The sequence below is a fragment of the Bos javanicus genome, chromosome 7 (genome assembly GCF_032452875.1).
Source record: "Bos javanicus breed banteng chromosome 7, ARS-OSU_banteng_1.0, whole genome shotgun sequence".
NCBI lineage: Eukaryota > Metazoa > Chordata > Mammalia > Artiodactyla > Bovidae > Bos > Bos javanicus.
The window spans coordinates 26,192,784-26,214,058 of NC_083874.1; the positions used below are offsets into that span (position 1 = coordinate 26,192,784).

Below are 21,275 nucleotides of genomic sequence, written 5' to 3' on the forward strand. Positions count from 1 at the left end.
CATATCAAACATTGTAAATAATTATGAAATATTCTTCATCATATAATTAACTTCAGAAAACAAAGATCATGGCATCTGGTCCCATCACTTCATGGGAAATAGATGGGGAAACAGTGGAAACAGTGTCAGACTTCATTTTGGGGGGCTCCAAAATCACTGCAGATGGTGACTGCAGCCATGAAATTAAAAGATGCTTACTCCTTGGAAGGAAAGTTATGACCAACCTGGATAGCATATTCAAAAGCAGAGACATTACTTGCCAACAAAGGTCCGTTTAGTCAAGGCTATGGTTTTTTCAGTGGTCATGTATGGATGTGAGAGTTGGACTGTGAAGAAAGCTGAGCGCCAAAGAATTGATGCTTTTGAACTGTGGTGTTGGAGAAGACTTGAGAGTCCCTTGGACTGCAAGGAGATCCAACCAGTCCATTCTAAAGGAGATCAGTCCTGGGTGTTCTTTGGAATGAATGATGCTAAAGCTGAAACTCCAGTACTTTAGCCACCTCATGCGAAGAGTTGACTCATTGGAAAAGACTCTGATGCTGGGAGGGATTGGGGGCAGGAGGAGAAGGGGACAACAGAGGATGAGATGGCTGGATGGCATCACCGACTCGATGGACATGAGTTTGGGTGAACTCCAGGAGTTGGTGATGGACAGGGAGGCCTGGCGTGCTGCAATTCATGGGGTGTCAAAGAGTTGGACATGATTGAGCGACTGAACTGAACTGAACTACAAATAATTTTCTCTGTATTAAAGCAAGCATACAAACTATAATTTGGGCCAGTTTTCATTTTATATAGAAATACAAATAGGTTATAAATTTTCTGACACATCAACCTCTAGAGAAAGTATAATAGTTTGGCTGACATCCCTACATGAATGGTTTTTGCTACATGTCACCAAGCTCATTCACTGCTTTGACCACTATAGGATATTGAGTAGAGATTATTTTTAAGGTTCTAAATTAAAATGGGTTCCCTGGTGGCTCAGATGGTAAAGAGTCTGCTTGTAATGCAGGAGATCTGGGTTAGATCCCTGGGTTGGAAAGATCCCCTGGAGAAGGAAATGGCAATCCAATCCAGTATTCTTGCCTGGAAAATCCCATGGACAGAGGAGCCTAACAGGCTACACAGTCCATGGGGTTGCAAAGAGTCGAACACAACTGAGTGACTTTACTTTCAAACGTTATGAAAACAGATTCACTGTGTACAAAGCAGAACATTACCATTAAATCGAATTTGATATATCTGAAAAAGCCCAAAACACTGTAATTTCAAGGGAAAAACTGTCAGATTCTTTTGTCTCCAATTCTCCTTCTGCCAAAATTGTTTTTCTAAAGTATCTTTACCCAAGTCTTTATCAAAGTATCTAGAAATTTTTTACCTTTCAACTAGATCTCTTTAAATATAGTGTGTAGTTTTACAATATCCACAATGCTATGTGTAAGAATTGCCTCCGGTCCAAATGTCGTTTTAGGACACCAGCCATCCTGAGGAGGCGATCTGTCAGAAAGATTGCACAGGGAGGGATATCAGTGCCCCTCTGGACCCACCTCTGTTTCCTAGGTTTTCTATTTACATTGCTGTTGCCTTGGGACATGAAGCTTTCATTTTTTAAAAATAGGGGAATTAGGAAAAAAAAAAAAAGGTGTCTTTTTTTTTTAACTTATCTCGGAGAAGGCAATGGCACCCCACTCCAGTACTCTTGCCTAGAAAGTCCCATGGATGGAGGAGCCTGTTGGGCTGTAGTCCATGGGGTCGCTAGGGGTTGGACACGACTAAGCGACTTCACATTCACTTTTCACTTTTATGCATTGGAGAAGGCAATGGCAACCCACTCCAGTGTTCTTGCCTGAAGAATCCCAGGGACGGGGGAGCCTGGTGGGCTTCCGTCTATGGGGTCGCACAGAGTCGGATGCAACTGAAGTGACTTAGCAGCAGCAGCAGCAGCAGCAGCCAGGGAGTAATGGGAAATTTCAACTTACCATGGAGCTCTGAAGAGATGAATCTTAGAAGTGGAAAGCTGTCTTCTTTTTTCTAACCAAAAAGGACTCTTACATGGTTATGAACCCAATTGTCTCAATTAGATCTCTATTCCCTAGAATCAAGGGCCAACCAGCAGGACACTGTTGAAATAAATCAATTGTTTCTAAGGTGTGTTCCGGGCATTTCCCATTTCCTTGAATTAACTTTGGAGTTCCCTGAAAGAAATAGCCATCAAAGAAGTATATTTGTTCTCTCATCCACCTGATCAAACCAACATCAGAGGTGCAGGTGTGTGATATGAAAGCACAGGATACCCCACTGGGTGACTGGCAAGGACAATGCCTTCTGTATACTATTGGCAGAATGGAAATACAATACGTATTTGTGAGTTGACTCACTGGCACAGGACACCATGTAGGTTTTCATGTCTTTAAAAGATGGATGGCCACTGTTTTCTCTTACAAAAATGCTTCCTCATTCAGCTTTCAGCCCTTCAGGTTGCCCAGGTAGGTCAAAGAGAAACTGGTTTCCTTGCATGGAGTTGGCATTCTCCTGAGGTAACTCCCTTGGAGTGAAAAATGTTAACTACATTCAGAATACACAAGATGAGTATCTCTTCTGGTGTGCCTGTTAAAGTGCACATTTAAGCCCACTGCAGGATAATTATTCACAATGCCTTCGTTTTCTTTCAAAAGTGTCCCAGTTTGGATAATTGATTATATGATCACCCTAATGAAGGTCTTCAGTAAGATCAGTCTGTGGTACTCGCTCAGGGACAATGACTCCCCGTTCCTCTTCCCTTTGGTTTAACCAAAACTCAGGACCCACAGATCAAGAGGAACTCCATTTTGGAATATTTAAATGCTTCTCCATTTCCATTATAAACCATTTACTTGTTACTACACTATTTTAGTAATGCCCCATTTTAATGGATTCGATTTATATATCTTCTTCTCTTCCCTCCAAAAGAAACAAGACCGATGCATTTTTCTGAAGCAGAAAGAAAAGTGGCCAAAACACAAGAAACAATAAACATATAATATTTTTTTCATTAACAATCCAAACACTACAAAACATAGAATATACAACTTAAAAATGGAAATACAAATTAATGAAAAATGGGGTACATGTCATATTAGCAATGCAAAAGACCAGCTTAAGCATAGTTTCTCTAAATCAACAATTAATAAAAGCAAAGTGCCCTTTTCTCAAATATGCACAAAAATATTTCGGTCACTTCTAGGGAAAAATTAATCAAAACTTTCTGCTAATTCTATATTACAGCATGTATTACTAATGGCTTACAAAACTTAAGCATCATCTTACACCTAACATTTACAACCTTTTCCAATCATTAGACACTCATTCAATCCAAGCTGTCAAAAATAAAATTATTTCATTTCTGTATGTATGAAATAATTATTGATATGTTATGGATCTCAAGTGGTGAATGTGTATGATTGGGACAGTGATCAGAATAATGTCGTGGATCTAAAATGGGCCGAAAAACAGAGAAGCATCTCTGTCTGTCACATCTGTGTATTCATTGCTGCAGTAATTCTATTACTTCTAAAGTAATTCTAAATGTACATTTCCTCATCCTACAAAAAAAAGTCTAAAGTGTTCATATGTAAATTTGCTCTGCACCTCTAGAGTTTATGAGGAGTCTGTGCAGTACTTGACAGAATGTTTCCTGCTGGGGTCCTATTATCCTTACAATAATGAGTCCCGCTGAAAAAAGGTAAACAATAAGGACTCAATGAGATGGCCCTTTTCTTCTATGTGTTGAGCATGTGACCTTTAATGAAGTAAATTTCATGGTAAAATGCACAATCCTAGGTACAGTTCTATGATGCAAATGAGAAAGAAAATATTTAAATTTTAATTTTTCAAGCAACAATACCAACATCCGCTGCAACCCGTGTCTCTGAACGAGTCCTGCACGGTCATGCTTTTAGCCAAGATTTTACAGTAAGTCATGCTTCATGGGTGCAGTTCTAATACTAACAAAAATGGGAAATCACATTGATATCTCCTTCTGAGCCACCTGTATAAGGAGGACCTATGGTCAGTTAGCCTCAGCTTTGAGCTTTCGGGTTCATATGCAACAATTGCCTATGAAGTAGATTAACATTCACATAGGGTGGCAAACTTGAGGATGGAGAAGAACCGAACTGCAGTTCTGGAAAGGGGTCCAGTGGCTACCCAGTGGTCTTTGGTGTCATTCACTGCTGCTGCTGCTGCTGCTGCTGCCGCCATCCTCTTGCTTGGGGGAGGATGAACTGTCTCGGACTGGCAACAGGTCATAATGGCAAGGGATGTGACTGTTCTTTGGGAGGTCATATGGATCCTGGGTGCGATGCCCATTATTGCTGAATATTCCTTGGACAACACTCACTGTAGGTTCTGTGACAACCAGGGACACATTAATTGATAAACAAGGACGTTTTAAAAATATACAATATGGCATTTCATGCAAGTATCAAACACGCCAGAGGAACATTCATAAAAATATAAGAAAGTATTTTTAAAAACAAACAATCCTTGTATAATCCCATAGAGGTGACTACTCTGTGGTTGGTAACCCACTGACACTTAAAAACGATGTTCAGAACAAAGGGTGACTGTGTGGTTGGGATGAAGACATCAAGGGAATATAAAGAAACCCTGGACATGAATCACTGTCTGTAAAACCTGGGAGATAATCTAGTCCAAGCCCCTTCCTGTACAGGTAACAACAACAAGGTCCTCTGGCGATCACTTGATTCATGGAAACATGTAACAAGTTCATAGCTTTAGGATTCAGGACTCAGGTTTTCAGTTGTGTTCCCATCTCACAGTGGTAGGCTTAGGGGACAATTCAAAAGGGAACTGCTGCTCACTTCCAAAACTAAATTTAGTTCATCCTGGTTTCCATTTTACAAAGCTGTCTTAATACTTTAAAAAGAGTTACATATCTTTCGGTCACATCTATGGCATAAAATGAATGACTAGTGACTAGAGTTAAATAAGTCACTACAGTTGACCCTTGAACAACTCAGGGTTAGGGGTGCTCCACACATAACCCCAACCCACCACAATTTAAAATCCATAGTCAATTTTAAAATTGGCCCCACTATTTACCATCTCACATCCTTGGATTGAACCAACAGAAGAGTGTGTAGCAGTGTAGCATTTACTAAGTGGAAAAAGTCCGTGTGTAAGTGGATTCGTGCAGTTCCAACCTATGTTGTTCAAGGATCAACTAGAATAGAGAATTTTTTTAGGTTCAAATCATAAATACTGGGAAAGATATGGAGAAAGAAAAATGAAAATATAAAGTTCTACTATCTAGCCCAGGATTGCTCTGGTATGTTTTAGCTTCCTCAAATGGATGTGCAAGGGGCAATCAAAATAACTCTAATATTAATTGAATTCTTATTAATTTGTATCAGATTCACAGCTGGGAATATTACTGATCTATTAGACAAATATAAAAGTAAAATGTTAAAATTCTGCTAAAAGCATTATATTGGTATAATGGATGCAACCAGGAAATGGAACCATCTGTTTAATCCACTTGAACCATTTGTTTTGGCTAACTCAACATGTTAGCTAATATGATACATATGCTGTTCCACATGCGTGCTAAAATATTCACTATGGTTACAAAACAAAAGATGGATAACTAGGGAGGTAAGAAAAAACCTACTTTGACTTTTTGAAATAGTATTTTTCCTGGAAAGTTCATTTGACACCAACTAATATGATCACCACAAACACAGGCTGAGTTTAAAATACAGATTATTATTTACAATAAAATGTATATGAACTGCAACTACTGTATTCTCAAGGACTTTAAAATTGTTTCAAAAGAATAGTCTCATTCACTAGATTCTTTCTTTGGTTAAGAAAACTTACCAACTTCATAGACATTCTTGTTGGCAGAGGCTGAGTTATTGATCTCTGCATATGGGGAATCTCTCCGCGCTGGTGACTTCATCTCCACATAACCACACTCTGAGTGTTTGGGAATAAGGACAGGCGGGTCTTTAATAGTGGCGTATGGGTTTTCAGAACTGCTTAGGGAGCAGTTACTTGAATTATATTCAGAATGCTTCCCCAGGTCTGTGAAGAGAGACAGAGGGGTGAAAAGCAAATGCTATTTCATGGGCAACAACATTTATTTTCTTGGCGATTAACTGACTTGGGCAAATTATTTCTTTTCCTTTGCATCTAGTTTTCTCATTTTTAACAATGAAAAGAATACTATTCATTCTCCACTTATTTTGGAGAAAATCAGCTATAAAATTACCCATCCATAAAGTAATCGTGGCTCCTAAGGTGAGGATCAGTGTAAACATCATGGATTTGATTTCATTTTCCGACTCTTTGCGACCCCATGGATTATACAGTCCATGGAATTCTCCAGGCCAGAATACTGAAGTGGGTAACCATTTCCTTCTCCAGGGAATCTTCCCAACCCAAGGAGCAAACCCAGGTCTCTCACATTGCAGCTGGATTCTTTACCAGTTGAGTCACCAGGAAAGCCCCTTTTATTATCACACTCAAATAAAATTAACTCCACTCTATTTTACCAATAGTCTCTGAATCCTCAAAGGCTTCGATCAAGACCCCACATGTTGCTGGCTCCAGGAGCACAAGGAGGTTCTATTTTGATGGTGAGGAAGGCACCTGTGCTGTACGGCTTCCTCGTAAAACCTCAGGTCTGGGCATATGAAGTTATTATTCAAACTCTTCTCAAAAAGCTGGCTTCAGTGAACATGTAACCAGGCTGACCTTTTCTTTTCCCTGCTTTTTCCTTCTTCATATTGCTCTCTCTCCATAAGCCATATTTCTTTGAGGCGAATTATGTGTGTTTTCCCAGCAAACTGAGATACTGGTGCTCTAAAACTTCTGGTCTAACAGGATAGACCTACGTTCACACTCTTGCTGGCAGTCAAACCTGGCTGTGGGTTTGTTGGAGTAATTTACCACACTAACTGCCTTCCCAGGTGGCTCTAGTGGTAAAGAATCCACCTGCTAATGCAGAAGACGAGACGCAGGTTCGATCCCTGGGTCAGGAAGACACCCTGGAGAAGGGAATGGTAACCCACTCCAGTGCCCTCGCCTGGAGAATATCATGGACAGAGGAGCCTGGCAGGCTATCGTCCATGGGGTCACAAAAGAGTCAAACACGACGGAAGCAACTTAGCAGGCACACACCACAGTAACAATGCTACCTTTTCTCCGGAGTGGTTTTGCTGGTTTAACAAATTATTTTTATCTCTGAGATTAAAAAATATTTTAAATTGTGATTCTGATAAATGTATTTCTTCTGCAAATTCAGGCAATACCTTTCAAGGATTTTCCCATATAACTTCTGTCAAGCCCAAAAGCACCTGTGACAAAGGAAGAAAAAAAAAACATCCAGTGAGAACTGAAAGGAAGAGAAAAAAGAAAGGAAGGGAAAACCCATCTAATATTCTCAGGTCACTGGAGTATGATGGTTTGGGCACCCACAGTCTCCCTACTGCAGGAAATAAACAAGGTTGCTATTTTCCAAACCTTGACACCGGATCACTTGGGCCAGATGTGTCAGTACTTCAGAGTTAACCAAATGTTATGTATCATCCTGAGCATTCTCCTGCCTGTTTCGTGGCTTTGGGAAAGGCTGGTCAACATGGGGTAGACACCGAGGAACCAATGAACCAAGAAGGTTGCCTTGATTCAAGGTTGCTCAGTGGAAAGGACACAGCCAGGCGACCTGAGACAACGGACTGGGACTTCATCACTTGTTAGCTGCATGACTTTATGCAAGACGTTCAACTTGCTGAGCCTCAATTTTCATATTTCTAAAACAGGGAAAACACAACTCACCTTCTAAGCCTCACAGGGTTGTTGTGAACATAAAGTGAATCGACCATAAGGAAAGGCATTGTAAACGCTGAGGTGTCATATAGATGAACGGTATTTCAGTTACCGTAATACCTTTTTAAAAAATTGATTTTGCTGACACATACCTGATTTACAATGTGTCAGTTTTGGGGGTAGAGCAAAGTGGTTCAGTTGTACATATATTTTTTCATTATAGGTTAAGATATTAAATATAGTTTCCTCAAGAATCTGCCTGCAATGCAGAAGACCCAGTTTCGATCCCTGGGTTGGGAAGATTCCCTGGAAAAGGGAATGGATATCTATCTATTCCAGTATTCTTGCCTGGAGAATGCCATGGAGAGGGAGCCTGGTGGGCTACAGTCCTTGGGGTCACAAAGAATCAGACACAACTACATGATTAACACTTGCACTTTCCCTATAGAGTAGGGCGTTGTAGTCTACACATAGTAGTTTATATCTGCTAATCCCAGACTCCTAATTTATTTCCCGCCCCACCCTCTTCCCCCTTTGGCAACCATAAATTTGTTTTCTATGTCTGTGGTATATTTCTGTTTTGTAAATAAGTTCACGTGTATCATTTTTAAAGATTCCACATATAAGTGACATCACATGGTATTTGTCTTTATCTGATTGATTTACTTCATATGGTATGATAATTTCTAGGTCCACCCATGTGGCTGAAAATGCATTATTTCATTCTTTTGCTGGCTGAGTGGTATTCCATATGTAGTATATACACACATACCACATCTTTATCCATTCATCTGTCGATGGACATTTAAGTTTCTTCCATGTCTTAACTATTTGAATAGTGCTTCTATGAACGTGGGGTGCATGTATGTTGTTGAATTATAATTTTATCTGGACATATGTCCAAGAGTGGGATTGTTAGATCATATGTGCATGCATACGTGCAGTTACTTCAGTCATGTCTGACTCTCTGTGACCCCATGGACTGTATCCCATCAGACTCCTCTGTCCTTGGGATTTCACAGGTAAGAATAATGGAGTGGGTTGCCATGCCCTTTTCCAGGGCATTCTTCCCAACCAAGGGACTTAACCCACATCTCCTGTATTGGTGGGCAGGTTCTTTACCACTGAGCCACTGGGGAAGCCCTGTTAGACCATATGGTAGCTCTATTTTTAGTTTTTTAAGGAACTTTCATACTGCTTTCCACAGTGGCTGCACCAATCAATTACTGTAACACTTCGTGTGTCACAACACCCTCAGCTGCAGTCTATCTGTAGGCAATCCAAGGTATCTGCAATTATTCTTTAACAGAATGTTATGGATTTAGGCTAAAAACAGAAAGTAAAGTAGTAACTTGTGATGAATATTCAAATAACTATGAGAAGGGTCAGAGAAGGCAATGGCACCCAACTCCAGTACTCTTGCCTGGAAAATCCATGGACAGAGGAGCCTGGTAGACTGTAGTCCGTGGGGTCACTAAGAGTCGGACACGACTAAGCAACTTCACTTTCACTTTTCTCTTTCATGCATTGGAGAAGGAAATGGCAACCCAGTCCAGTATTCTTGCCTGGAGAATCCCAGGGACAGCGGGGCCTGGTGGGCTGTGTCTATGGGGTCGCACAGAGTCGGACACGACTGAAGCGACTTAGCATAGCATAGCATAGCATGAGAAGGGTAAGGAAATTATTTCCCTGCATGGCAGGTCTGTGTATAATTTTCTTAGAGTGATATTAAACTCAAGTTCAGAAGGTGATATTCCCTGGGGGTACACATTTGTGGAGAAAGAGGGAGGATCCCTGAAGGAGAGAGTGTGTGTCTACTGTCAACTGTTAGAGGACAGGAAACAGGGATGTTTCCCTCTCAGGCGTGCTCTCTTGAGTCTGGTATGTGAAGAATAGCCAGGCAGGCTCCCAGATGGTGGGAAAGGCACCAAGTTGTTCAGGAAGACAGGATAAAAGGCTCCCCGTCCCTGGGATTCTCCAGGCAAGAACACTGGAGTGGGTTGCCCTTTCCTTCTCCAATGCATGAAAGTGAAAAGTGAAAGTGAAGTCACTCAGTTGTGTCCAACTCCTAGCGACCCCATGGACTGCAGCCCACCAGGCCCCTCCATCCATGGGGTTTTCCAGGCAAGAGTACTGGAGTGGGGTGCCATTGCCTTCTCCAGAAGTCTACACTACCCTTTGCCTAATTCTCTTGGCCACCTCCAAGCTGTGGCAAAGTCTTTTTAAATGTCCATCTTGATCTTAGCTATGCAAGATCTAGCCTTCCCCAAGGGATGAAAGCAACATGGGGTGGATAACAACTTAGGGAATAAGAGTGGGGCTACGAGATTAGCCATGCTTGGCAGATTCCCTCTCCTCTGCCCTGGTTGATCAGGGCGCAGTTTTAATAAGGGAGCAAGTGGGCTTTCTCATAAACTCCCATCTGTCTCAGTGTCTGGACAGGTGTTTTCAAATGCTCAAATTAATCTACTTCATACAATAAGCCAGAACATGATCCTTATCTCTATTTTTTTGTGTTTTTGTTTTTCAGTTGTGTCTGACTCTTTGCAACTCCATGGACTGCAGCACGCCAGCCTACTCTGTCCTCCAACATCTCCTGGAGTTTGCTTAAATTCATGTCCATTGAGTCGGTGAAGCTATCCAATCATCTTAACCTCTGCTGTCCCCTTTTCCTTCTGCCTTCAATTTTTCCCAATATCAGGGTCTTTTCCAGTGAATCAGCTCTTTGCATCAGGTGGCCAAAGTATTAGAGCTTTAGCTTCAGCAACAGTCCTTCCAATGAATATTCAGGGTTGATTTCCTTTAGGATTGACTGGTAGGATCTCCTTGTGGCCCAAGGGACTCTCAAGAGTCTTTTCCAGCACCACAATTCAAAAGCATCAGTTCTTCAGCACTCAGCCTTCTTTATGGTCCAACTCTCACATCTGTACATGACTACTACAAAAACCATAGCTTTAACTATACAGACCTTAATCAGTAAAGGGATGTCTCTGCTTTTTAATACTCTGTCTAGGTTTGCCATACATTTTCTTCTAAGGAGCAAGGGTCTTTTAAGTTCATGACTACAGAGACAATTTGCAGTGATTTGGGAGCCCAAGAAAACAAAATCTGTCACTGTTTCCATTTTCTCCCCTTCCATTTGCCATGAAGTGATGGGACTGGATCTCTATTTTACAAATGAACAAATCAGCCTTGAGAGGGTGACTGCAAGTGTCATACCACAGAACTAGGAATTGATTTCAGGGCTTTTGCGTCAAATTCTGGGCTCTTTCAGACAGCATCACAACTTTTCCATCATTTAAAACACTGCACACTTCATTATCCGTAATGAGCCATATTCTGTTCTTTGTAAGAGAAGACTTTTTCTATGCCACAACTTCACAGGGATACTAAATGCACAATTACTTTTGGATGGGAACAAACCAAGGAGATTCAGAATTTCCAATGAAGATTTTATGTTCCTAATAATCAGTCCCTTGGGTCTCACTGAGACAGAAAGCAGAGAAATTTATATGTGACCATTACAGTAACTGTGTATCCTGGAATCAGGACAAACTGCATTAAGTGGAGATGGAATGAGAGAACTTTTCCCTCATTAGTGCTGGGTGGTATTTTACTAAGAACTAAGTTATCATCTTGGTTTTACACATTTTCATCAGCCTTTTTGGAGAAGGAAATGGCAACCCGCTCCAGTAGTCTTGCCTGGAGAATCCCATGGACAAAGGAGCCTGGTGGGCTACAGTCCATGAAGTCGCAAAGAGCTGGACACGACTGAGCGACTAACACACACGACCACACAATTCATGGACTTCTTTGAGCTAGATTATTAACCTCCCTAAACTTAAATGATGTCACCAATAACTATAATGTAAATCTGGTATATAAATAATTTTACTGTAAGTGTGTGGAAGTACTCATCCTATTGATAATGTTAGTGAAGAATTCAGATAAAAGCTAAGCATTTGAACTTATTTTCTATTTCCATAGTAATAGGGGATTCCAGAGTCCACCCATGGCTCCTTCAAGTGGCTTAGATGAATTGAAATCTAAGGTGTTCACAGAAGGATCAGAGAGGGAGTGCGCAGAAGACCAACTATGAGACCCGGTTTTACCATCTTCCTTCCATGAAATCTTAAGACAAGAGTTAACCTGTTTCTTCCTTTATAAAACAAGGTATGTGGAAGGGCCCACACAGTGAGGGGTACCAGATTTAGCAAACAAAAACATAGCAAGTTCAGTGAAATTTGAATTTTAGAGAAACAACAAATCATTTTTTGAATAAGTGTGCCTTGTGCGATACTTGGGATATACTTACCCCAAAATTATTTGTTTCTTACCTGAAATTCCAAATTAATGAGACTTCCTTCCAACCTTATCATTAAATAAATACCTATGAAAGGGTTTGCTTTCAATACATAGGAAAGTGCCCATAAGACACTGCACTCATGTTAGTTACTATGTGGAACTCCTCCCTGAGAATAAGATTATACCACACTCTCAATGTGGAGTCACAGCAGTTATTTAAGTGGAGTCACCCCACGCCCTCTGCAGGAGGGCCCTGAGGTTAAAACAATTCTTGTCCTATTACAGCACTGTTTGTTCTTTCCTCTCTTATCCTCTCAGGTGGACGGTGGAGTTTTCCAGGAGCCACACCAAGTGTGACATCACTCTTGACTGGACGCAGAGCAGCTATGAAAATTCAGCTGACCTCTATTAAGCCAGATGTCATAAAAGTGTTAAACAGTGGCCATTCTTCTCAGTAATTTTTTTGTTGTTTCATTTTGAAAAAAAGTCATTTTTCACAAAAATGCACTGTATATTATCAGGAAATAAGACTTATTATCATCAATAAATTAATAAATAGCCCTCAGATTTTATTTCTACTATGGCAAATATCAATAAATATAACCCATGTTAGTAGGGCCTCTTGGGGGTCCTTGATTACTTTTTAAAAAAATTAACTTATTTTAATTGGAAGCTAATTACTTAACAACATTGTGGTGGTTTTTACCATACATCATGAATCAGCCACGGGTACTACATGAAAGTGTTCTGATTCCCAGATGTTTGAGAACCTCTGACTCACTATATTCCCAAAGATATCTCCATTTTCCCACCTAAAAGAGGAAAGGGCCTCAAGTAAGGGTACCTCAGCTTGTGCATGTGTGCTAAGTTGCTTCAGTTGTGTCTGACTCTTTGCAACCCTATGGACTGTAGCCCAGCAGGCTCCTCTGTCCATGGGATTTTCCAGTAAGAATACTGGAGTGGGTTGCCATGCTCTCCTCCAGGGGATCTTCCCAACCCAGGGATCGAACCTGTGTAGCAGAGAGCCAAGAGAAGCACACATGCTGGAACCAAGCTGACGGGGTTCAAATCTCAGCTCTACCATGTCATAGGCTTTGAGGACTTCCACAATTGATTTAACCTCGTTATGACGCAGTGTCACAATGGGAGCAGGGAGATGATGATGCTAATAATGGTACCTACAGCAGTTCTTGTGAGAATTGAGTTGATACATGGAAAGGTGGAGTGTAAGCCACAAACAGGCAGTGATCCTTGCCTCTTTATTGATTCCTTGTTCACAGTAAGAACTCAATACATGCTGAGTAAATAAAGCACTTGGGACAGTAAAAGCCCCACACAGGGATTAGGTGTAATGCTATGTCTTTCTTTTCCTGTGCATATTTTCAATAGTTGCTTTGGCACTGTCGTGGATCTCTGAGTGTTTGAAGTGACTAAAAGATAAAGATGCTGGTGGAGGCTGGGGGATGGGGAACTTGCCGAGCTCGTTGAGGTAGCCGCCGTGTTTCCAGTCTGCAGGCAGCGTGCCTGTGTAATCTACCACAGGGCCTCTCTTCCCGGGATTCACATTTTTCAGATTCACAAACAGCTGATTATTTTTTGACTGTTAAAAATATAAACAACAAAAAGATTTAAAAAAGAAAATACAATATGACACAGTGCAATGTTACCCATCTAAGAAAAGCAGGTCCATGGAGCATATCAAGGACTGGTCCTTACATGAGGAGGCACCAAGGGACAGAGGTGAAGCTTCTGACCTGGTGGGACTTAGAGGCAGCAGGAGTAGGTGCCCCTCAGCCCCAACCATTCCCTCCATCACCTTACTTCTTCATTTTAAGTTGGTGCTCTGTGCCAATTAGGCCTCACTTGGATTTACATACATGGAACTTTGAACTGAAAAAAAAACAAAAACCCAATTCCTGAGCCTTCCCATCAAACACTGTATAATCATGTAGGAGTCATTCTTAGCAGTTTTCTTAGCTATAAGCATGAAGGTAATATGATCAACTTTGCTCCCTCCCTGAATGGGAATGAGAACAAATCGTATGATAAATACCAAAGTCTCTGGAGAATATGAAATGCTATTTAACTATGAGGTACTATAATTAAAATCTAGCTGCATTAATTTAACTGCAACTGAATAATTTAATTAGCTTGGTTTTCTTCTAATAGAGAGCTGGAATATAACTCGAGCACAGTTGGAAGGGAGAAATGTTTGGGATTTTGGAGCACTCTGGAAGAGGCCTGGTGGTGAGCTGGATGGGTCCAGAGGAGCTGCTCCAGCTTCTAGACAGCCCTGGGCCTCCAATCTTTCTGGGCCTCTGTAAAATGGGATAATCACTCAAGTTATAGGATTGGCATAAAGATTAAACAAATTTATATTTGTAAAATGATTAGAAATGCCTGGCACATAGTATTAGGTTGTTTTGTTTGGTAACTTTTTGCCCACAAAACTGCAATTTCATATGGTTCAATCAAAATAAATAAATGTATATTATTGTTGTCATTACCCAAGTACAGGTGGCCAGGAAAGGGTACCAGAAGGGGATCACAAAAGACAAACCTGCCAATTTTACCCAGACCGGAGTCTGCTATAGGTCTGCTATGAGACATTATTTTAAAACCACATGCAATATTAGAAACATTTTCCAAAAGAAGTGCAATGGAAACAGTACAAGTTGCAGAGACAGAGAGACTGACTCACCTCGCTGCAGCCTCTCTCACAAGCTATGTTTGGAAGTGACTTAAGTTCCCTGTTACTTAGGGTTTTTTGTCAGTAAACTTGAGATACTAATACACACCCACAGGATTGTTTGGAGGAATAAATGAGATAATTGATGTACGTATGTGGAATGGCAGCTGGCCAACTGCAGCCCTCAGGCATGCCTGTTCCTTGCCTCCTTGCTCTTTCCCTACCCCCCATCACCCCCCCACTCCCCGCCATCCACCCCCCCCCAACCCCGCCCAGTGACCTGGACCATCTCCTCTCACCTTGGCAATCCTGTCCCTGTTGTTGACGTGAGGGGATGTGGCACACTGAGTGAGCGTGTGGTAACTGGGATTGGTGAAGTAATGGCTGTTAGCATTTCCACCGTTGCCATGAGGAAGCGTTTCTGACAACAAAGAAGGAAATGGTTAAGATGGCAGGCTCCTTAAACGTGTGTGGGAAAGAGGGAAGTGAAGCAACAAGAACAAATGTTTGGACTGATTCCAGATCACAAGCGGGCAGAATCCCCTCCTGCCCGGCATGCTCAGAGAAGCCTGTGGAAGCAGCAGGCGCCTGCCTTTCTGCCCACCTCCTGGAAAAGTCTGAAAGCATCCACCAACAACTGCTCTCTGCTCTGGGGCTTGTACAAGCTGGGTAGGCATTGCTTTGAAGCTTCTTCCACTGTAACTTTCCTCTGTGTTTAAACACTTGAGCTCTTGACACAATATTCTTTCTATTTCTCTATCTACTTATAAATCAATCTATCTACCTACCTACCTATCAATCCATCCATCCATCCATCCATATTTCTATCTATCTAACTGTGCTGGGTTTTAGTTGAGGCATGTAGGATCTAGTTCCCTGATCAGGGATTGAAGGCAGACCCCCTGCATTGGGAGCATGGAGTCTTAGCCACTGGAATACCAGGGAAGTCCAGACAATACTCTGCACTAGAAACACACCACTAAGTAAATCAGCTACTTTATGAATTCCCCCAGAATCACTTTATTTATAAACCTGAAACCCTTCACTGATTGCCCCCAAATTAACAAATACCTTAAGTTTGCAAATTCTTCACTTATATGAATCTTCTGAAGACTGAATGCATTACTTAAAAATTTACTTTTATGGGGTCTTGTGACAAAAAGGAAGATTCAGGGGTTTTATTAAAAAAACAGCCTTGGTTCTTGCTAATCCCCCCGAACTGTTTATGTGACTTGGTTGCTGTGTGACTAATAATGTACATGGGCTCCAGGACAGGCTAGAGGGTACCTGGGAAGAACCCAAGGCCAAAGACAGAAGACCTGTTTTTTTCTCTGATCTGCTCCATGACCTTGGTGAAGTTATGGCACCTCTTCCTCTCCCGTCCCTGTCCCCCACATATGGCAACAGCTTGGGATCAGGCGTCCAGCAAAGCTCCTTCTTGGTTGACATTCCCAACATTTAAAGCAACCATATAATGAACCCAATTTTAAATCTCTCATAAGAGAAAACAGTGATGGTTTTACCACTGTTGACACATAAAACACATCTCTAACAATGTGTCGTCTCCAAACATAAAAGCTGCTCAAGGCTAATGGACAGTACCAACGGGCAGCACAGCCTAACACTCGGTTTCAAAGAACCAGGATGAAGTCTCGCTTTTCATGAGTGAAATGCCTCTAGCGAGTCCAGTCTCACCTGAAATGGCATAGTCTGCATTCATGACCCTCATGGCAGGGGTGTAGGTAACTGCTGGCATGCTCGATTCCTTCCCCTTCTGCTTGTGTCTATAAATAATGAACAACGCCAGGAGGAACAGAACAACTAGGACGAGAATGATGATGCCCGCGATGGCCCCGATCTGGTAGGAATCAGCAGGGAGAGCCGTACTGGTCCTGCTGAGGCTGTTCAGATTCCCCACTATGATAACACCAGCTAGAAACGCAAGAAAAGAGATGTGAGCAAGGATGACAATGTGCCGGACAGATATTTGATCTCTATTTACAAAAATCTCCCACAGTGCTAATAAAGCCTGGGTATTTTCAGTACATGAAATTTTCATTTGGAAACTTTTGAAAACAGAGCAGGAAGGAAGAACAAACAGTCTTCATTTTCGGACACAAACCGGACGTTGTTGGTTTGTCTGTGTCCAGAAGAAGGATTCTCTAAGGCTCAAAAAAAAAAAAAAAAAGAGAACCCAAAGATTCAACAGTAGGGTTTGGGAGCATCTCCCAGATTTCTGATTAAATGCTTAGACCAGAAACGAGATGGAGATAACAATTTATCTAATTTTTATTGTTTTTTGTTTATTATCCAGCATTAAGTTTATGAATGGCTAACTCAAGTCCCTAACTTAATAGTATGTCTCTCTTTAGCATTTCTAAGAGGAAAGTAATTTTCCTTCCAATTAAGAATAAGTCTATTATAAATCTCAGAGAAGGCAATGGCAACCCACTCCAGTACTCTTGCCTGGAAAATCCCATGGACGGAGGAGCCTGGTAGGCTGCAGTCCATGGGGTCGCGAAGAGTTGGACACGACTGAGCGACTTCACTTTCACTTTTCACTTTCATGCACTGAAGAAGGAAATGGCAACCCACTCCATGTTCCTGCCTGGAGAATCCCAGGGACGGGGGAGCCTGGTGGGCTGCTGTCTATGGGGTCGTACAGAGTCAGCCACGACTGAACTGACTTAGTAGCAGCAGCAGCAGCCATTATAAATCTAGTCCAAGATCAGGATCTGTCTGGTCCTAATTTCAGAAAGGTCCTAAGATCAGAAAATATATTCTATGCAGAATTTTCTATGACAGAAAGATCTGTCCCAATACCAGGTAACATCACCTCACCTAAAACCTTACTTATTAAAATTCAAAATTTCGCTTTACATGGTTCTCCCTCAAGTTCCATCAAGTGAAGACACAAGTGATATGAGTTGAGAGTCAAGAAACCTGGCATCCAAAAAAAACTGATTCATACATCTTGAACTTTCCCTTAAGCTCCTAGGCTGCAGTTTCATCATCTGTAAAAGAGGAAACTGGCCTTCATGAAGGTTCTTCCAGCTCAAGTGTTCCTATGACTACATGATTCTAAATGCTGGAACTTCTTATAAGACAACCTGCCTCGAAAGGAACCAAGGCCAATGTAGTGTGATCACAATGCACAATGCATTGTAACAATGATGTGACTGTGGAATATGATGTCAGATTTTTATGATGGCCAAGTACAAATCATGAACATGTCAAAGTTATTTTATGAAAGAAAGTTAAATACAAATACCCACATAGTGTACAGTTTAAGATAACTCCACTTACAAGAATTTTATGAAATTTCTATATGAATTTTTAAAAGCCTTTATCACCCGTATATTTAAGACCACCTGCACTAGGAGCTCTCATGCTTCAGAACCATCTTTCTCAAGGGTGCCATCTATCCCAGAATCAGAATTGCCCAAGTAGGACTGATTACTGATGACTGTCATTTCCAGATGACTGTACCACGCATCCTAGTTAAGAACCACGGGCACAAGGTTCTTAAAAAGCTAGACATGCAACCACCATACAACCCAATCCTTCTACTCCTATGAACTTGCCCAAGAGAAAAGAAACCCTATGATGCCACAGAGACTTGAAACACTATTGTTCACAATAGTTTTATCTGCAGTAGCCCAAACTGGAAGCAGTCCAAATGTCCATTAACAGGTGAACGGATGGGTAAACAAATTATGGTATAACCACCTAATAGAATATTATTCAGCAACAGAAGGAATTGAAGTATGGAGATACCCAACAACATGGTTCAATCTCAAAATAATTATGCTAAGTAAATAAAATCAGATGAAAAAGAGGAGAGTATGGTTCTACATATACAAAATTCTAAGAAATGCAAACTAATCTCTAGTGACAGAAAGTAGATCACTTTTCACCTGAGACCTAGAGGACAGCGGTGGTCAGGAACAGCATGAGGAAATTTTCGGGGGTGGCGATATATTCATTATTTTTATTGTGGTGATAGTTTCATGGATGTATAGATATGTCAGATTTTATCAAGTGGTATTCTTTGTTTTTTTACATATGTGTTGTATTGGGCTGGCCAAAAAGTTCATTCAGGTTTCTCTGTATACCGTTATGAACTTTTTGGCCAACCCAATTTGTGTGTGTGTGTGTGTGTGTGTGTGTGTGTGTACGTACAAAGTATAATTATATATGTGTGTGTTGCTTTTTTACAGCTAATTATATCTCAATAAAGCTGAAAAAATTGAAGGCACAGTGGAAAAGTCATGAGCTTTGGAAATCCTAATATATTCTACTACAGATATTAACATAGGTAACCTCGGGCAAATCACTCAGCTTCTTTGAGCTGCAGTGTCTCCACCTGAGTAATCATCTGTGCATCCTTACCTTGATCACATCGTGCTCCCTTCCATCCTGGGCTGCAGTAACAGGTTCCGGTGATGTGGTCACAGGTAGAGTTGTTCAGACAGTCACATATCTGGCGACAGCCATAGCCATACGTTCCTGCAGGGCACTCTGAGAAGGAGATGAGAGTCCAATGTAGCTCTCCAGCCTTGGGAACCTGGGGTAAGGGTCTCACTGTATGATCTGGTGTGCCTGGAGGCCAGCCCTTTCAGGGGATCCCTGTCCAGGGAGACCTGAACCATCCAGGGTGGCCTCCAGCTGGCTGGCATCCCCTGAGTCACGCTGGGACTCTAGAGGCCAGGCGGCAACGGACTGGAGACTGAGACTCTCATCACAGCTCTTGGCTCTTTCCGAGTCTATATGCCCTCCTCCTTGATGGAGGTTTGTAGAGAGTACGAGGAATCCCAATAGACCTGATGAAGATCATCATTAAGGGCAATCTGAGATGATGCCACCAGGCAAAACTATGGGATAAAAGGGGACTACACTGAAAAATACAAACCGGAGATGCTTCCTTGGGAAGATGCATATTTTACTGTAAGCTTTAAGATCTGCCTGAAGGCATATTCTGCCTTCAGTTCAGCTGGGAACTGGGAAGGAGGGAGAGGGCAAGTTTGTTAATTTTCTAGGTAAGAACTTCATTTACCATGTGTGTGCTTGGTCGCTCAGCCATGTCTGACTTTTTGGTACCCCATGGGCTCCTCTGTCCATGGAGATTCTCCAGGCAAGAATACTGGAGTGGGTTACCAAACCCTTCTCCAAGGGATTCTTTCCAACCTAGGGATCCCACTGAGTTCTCCCACATTACTGGTGGATTCTTTACCGTCTGAGCCACCAGGGAAGCTCTTATTTACCACAGAAAGCCTCAAAATTTGGATTTGCAGGTTGAAGTCTGAGACACTAAAATAATGGGATTTTTATGATATAGTTGTGTAAGAGTTAGGCATGAATTTCAAAGAATAGGCTAGGCATGTTAAATGTAAAAATCCTCATGACAAAATAAAGATGTTTTTTGTAAAATGAGCAGCAGGGGGCGATGCACAATTATTATCAGAGTTCTCTGTCAGACACAGGGTTTCTGTTTACATAGGAGCATTAGGAGAAGTCTCTAAAAATCGGGACGTTTTAATTTGATGTTCAGAGTAATCATGGAAGTACTTTAAGATGTGCTTATTTAATAAGACTATAAATAGTCTAGCATTTAAGTGAAAGTCAGTTTAAAGCCTATTCTGGTTTCTAAGTATATATACATGTGCATAAATGTTTAGGGGGGCTTCCCTGATAGCTCAGTTGGTAAAGAATCCACCTGCAATGCAGAAGACCCCAGTTCGATTCTTGGGTCAGGAAGATCCTCTGGAGAAGGGATAGGCTACCCACTCCAATATTCTTGGGCTTCCCTCATGGCTCAGCTGGTAAAGAATCCACCTGCAATGCAGGAGACCTGGGTTCGATCCCTGAGTTGGGAAGATCCCCTGGGGAAGGGAAAGGCTACTCACTCCAGTATTTTGGCCCAGAGAATTCCATGGTGTCTCAAAGAGTTGGACACCTCTGAGCGACTTTCACTTACTTACTTACTTACTTATATGTTTAGACATGTACACACATAATTACATGTGTAGACATATACACACATAATTATATTGCATACACAAAGTGGTGTGCAGGCAACTGTGCGACCAAGTACCTGTTTCATGGTTAAATGAACTAGCAGTGCAAAACTAAAATGGGGCTATCTTTGTCCAGGCTGACTCCTGAATATCACTCTTGGTATTTACTAGATGCAAGGATATGCAAATATATTCTAGAGTTTAGGGTTTGGGCTTCCTAGGTGGCTCCAGTGGTAAAGAACCTGCTTGCCACTGCCAGAGACAGAGATGCGTGCTCGATCCCTAGGTCAGGAAGATTCCCTGGAGAAGGAAATGGCAACCCACTACAGTATTCTTGCCTTGAGAATCCCATGGGCAGAGGAGCCTGGCAGGCTACAGCCCATAGGGTTGCAAAGAGTCAGACACCACTAAAGCAACTTAGTACAAGCACA

The 21,275-nt window shown here is 41.6% G+C and overlaps 1 protein-coding gene across 2 annotated transcripts in view; it reads right to left on the minus strand.

Moving 5' to 3' along the window:
* Positions 1-3,007: 3,007 nt before the first annotated feature.
* Positions 3,008-21,275, minus strand: part of MEGF10 (multiple EGF like domains 10) — a 178,669-nt gene continuing 160,401 nt past the window's right edge. The window contains exons 19-25 of one of the 2 annotated variants that reach the window (XM_061422913.1): positions 19,220-19,348; positions 16,523-16,759; positions 15,127-15,248; positions 13,615-13,738; positions 7,320-7,364; positions 5,884-6,090; positions 3,008-4,389 (exon numbers count right to left, since the gene is read on the minus strand). In XM_061422913.1, coding sequence (XP_061278897.1) covers positions 4,205-4,389; positions 5,884-6,090; positions 7,320-7,364; positions 13,615-13,738; positions 15,127-15,248; positions 16,523-16,759; positions 19,220-19,348 — 1,049 coding nt within the window. In that variant the 3' untranslated portion in view covers positions 3,008-4,204. Of the gene's footprint in view, positions 4,390-5,883; positions 6,091-7,319; positions 7,365-13,365; positions 13,739-15,126; positions 15,249-16,522; positions 16,760-19,219; positions 19,349-21,275 lie in introns of those variants that run through there. The other variant, XM_061422912.1, reaches the window with a different exon arrangement.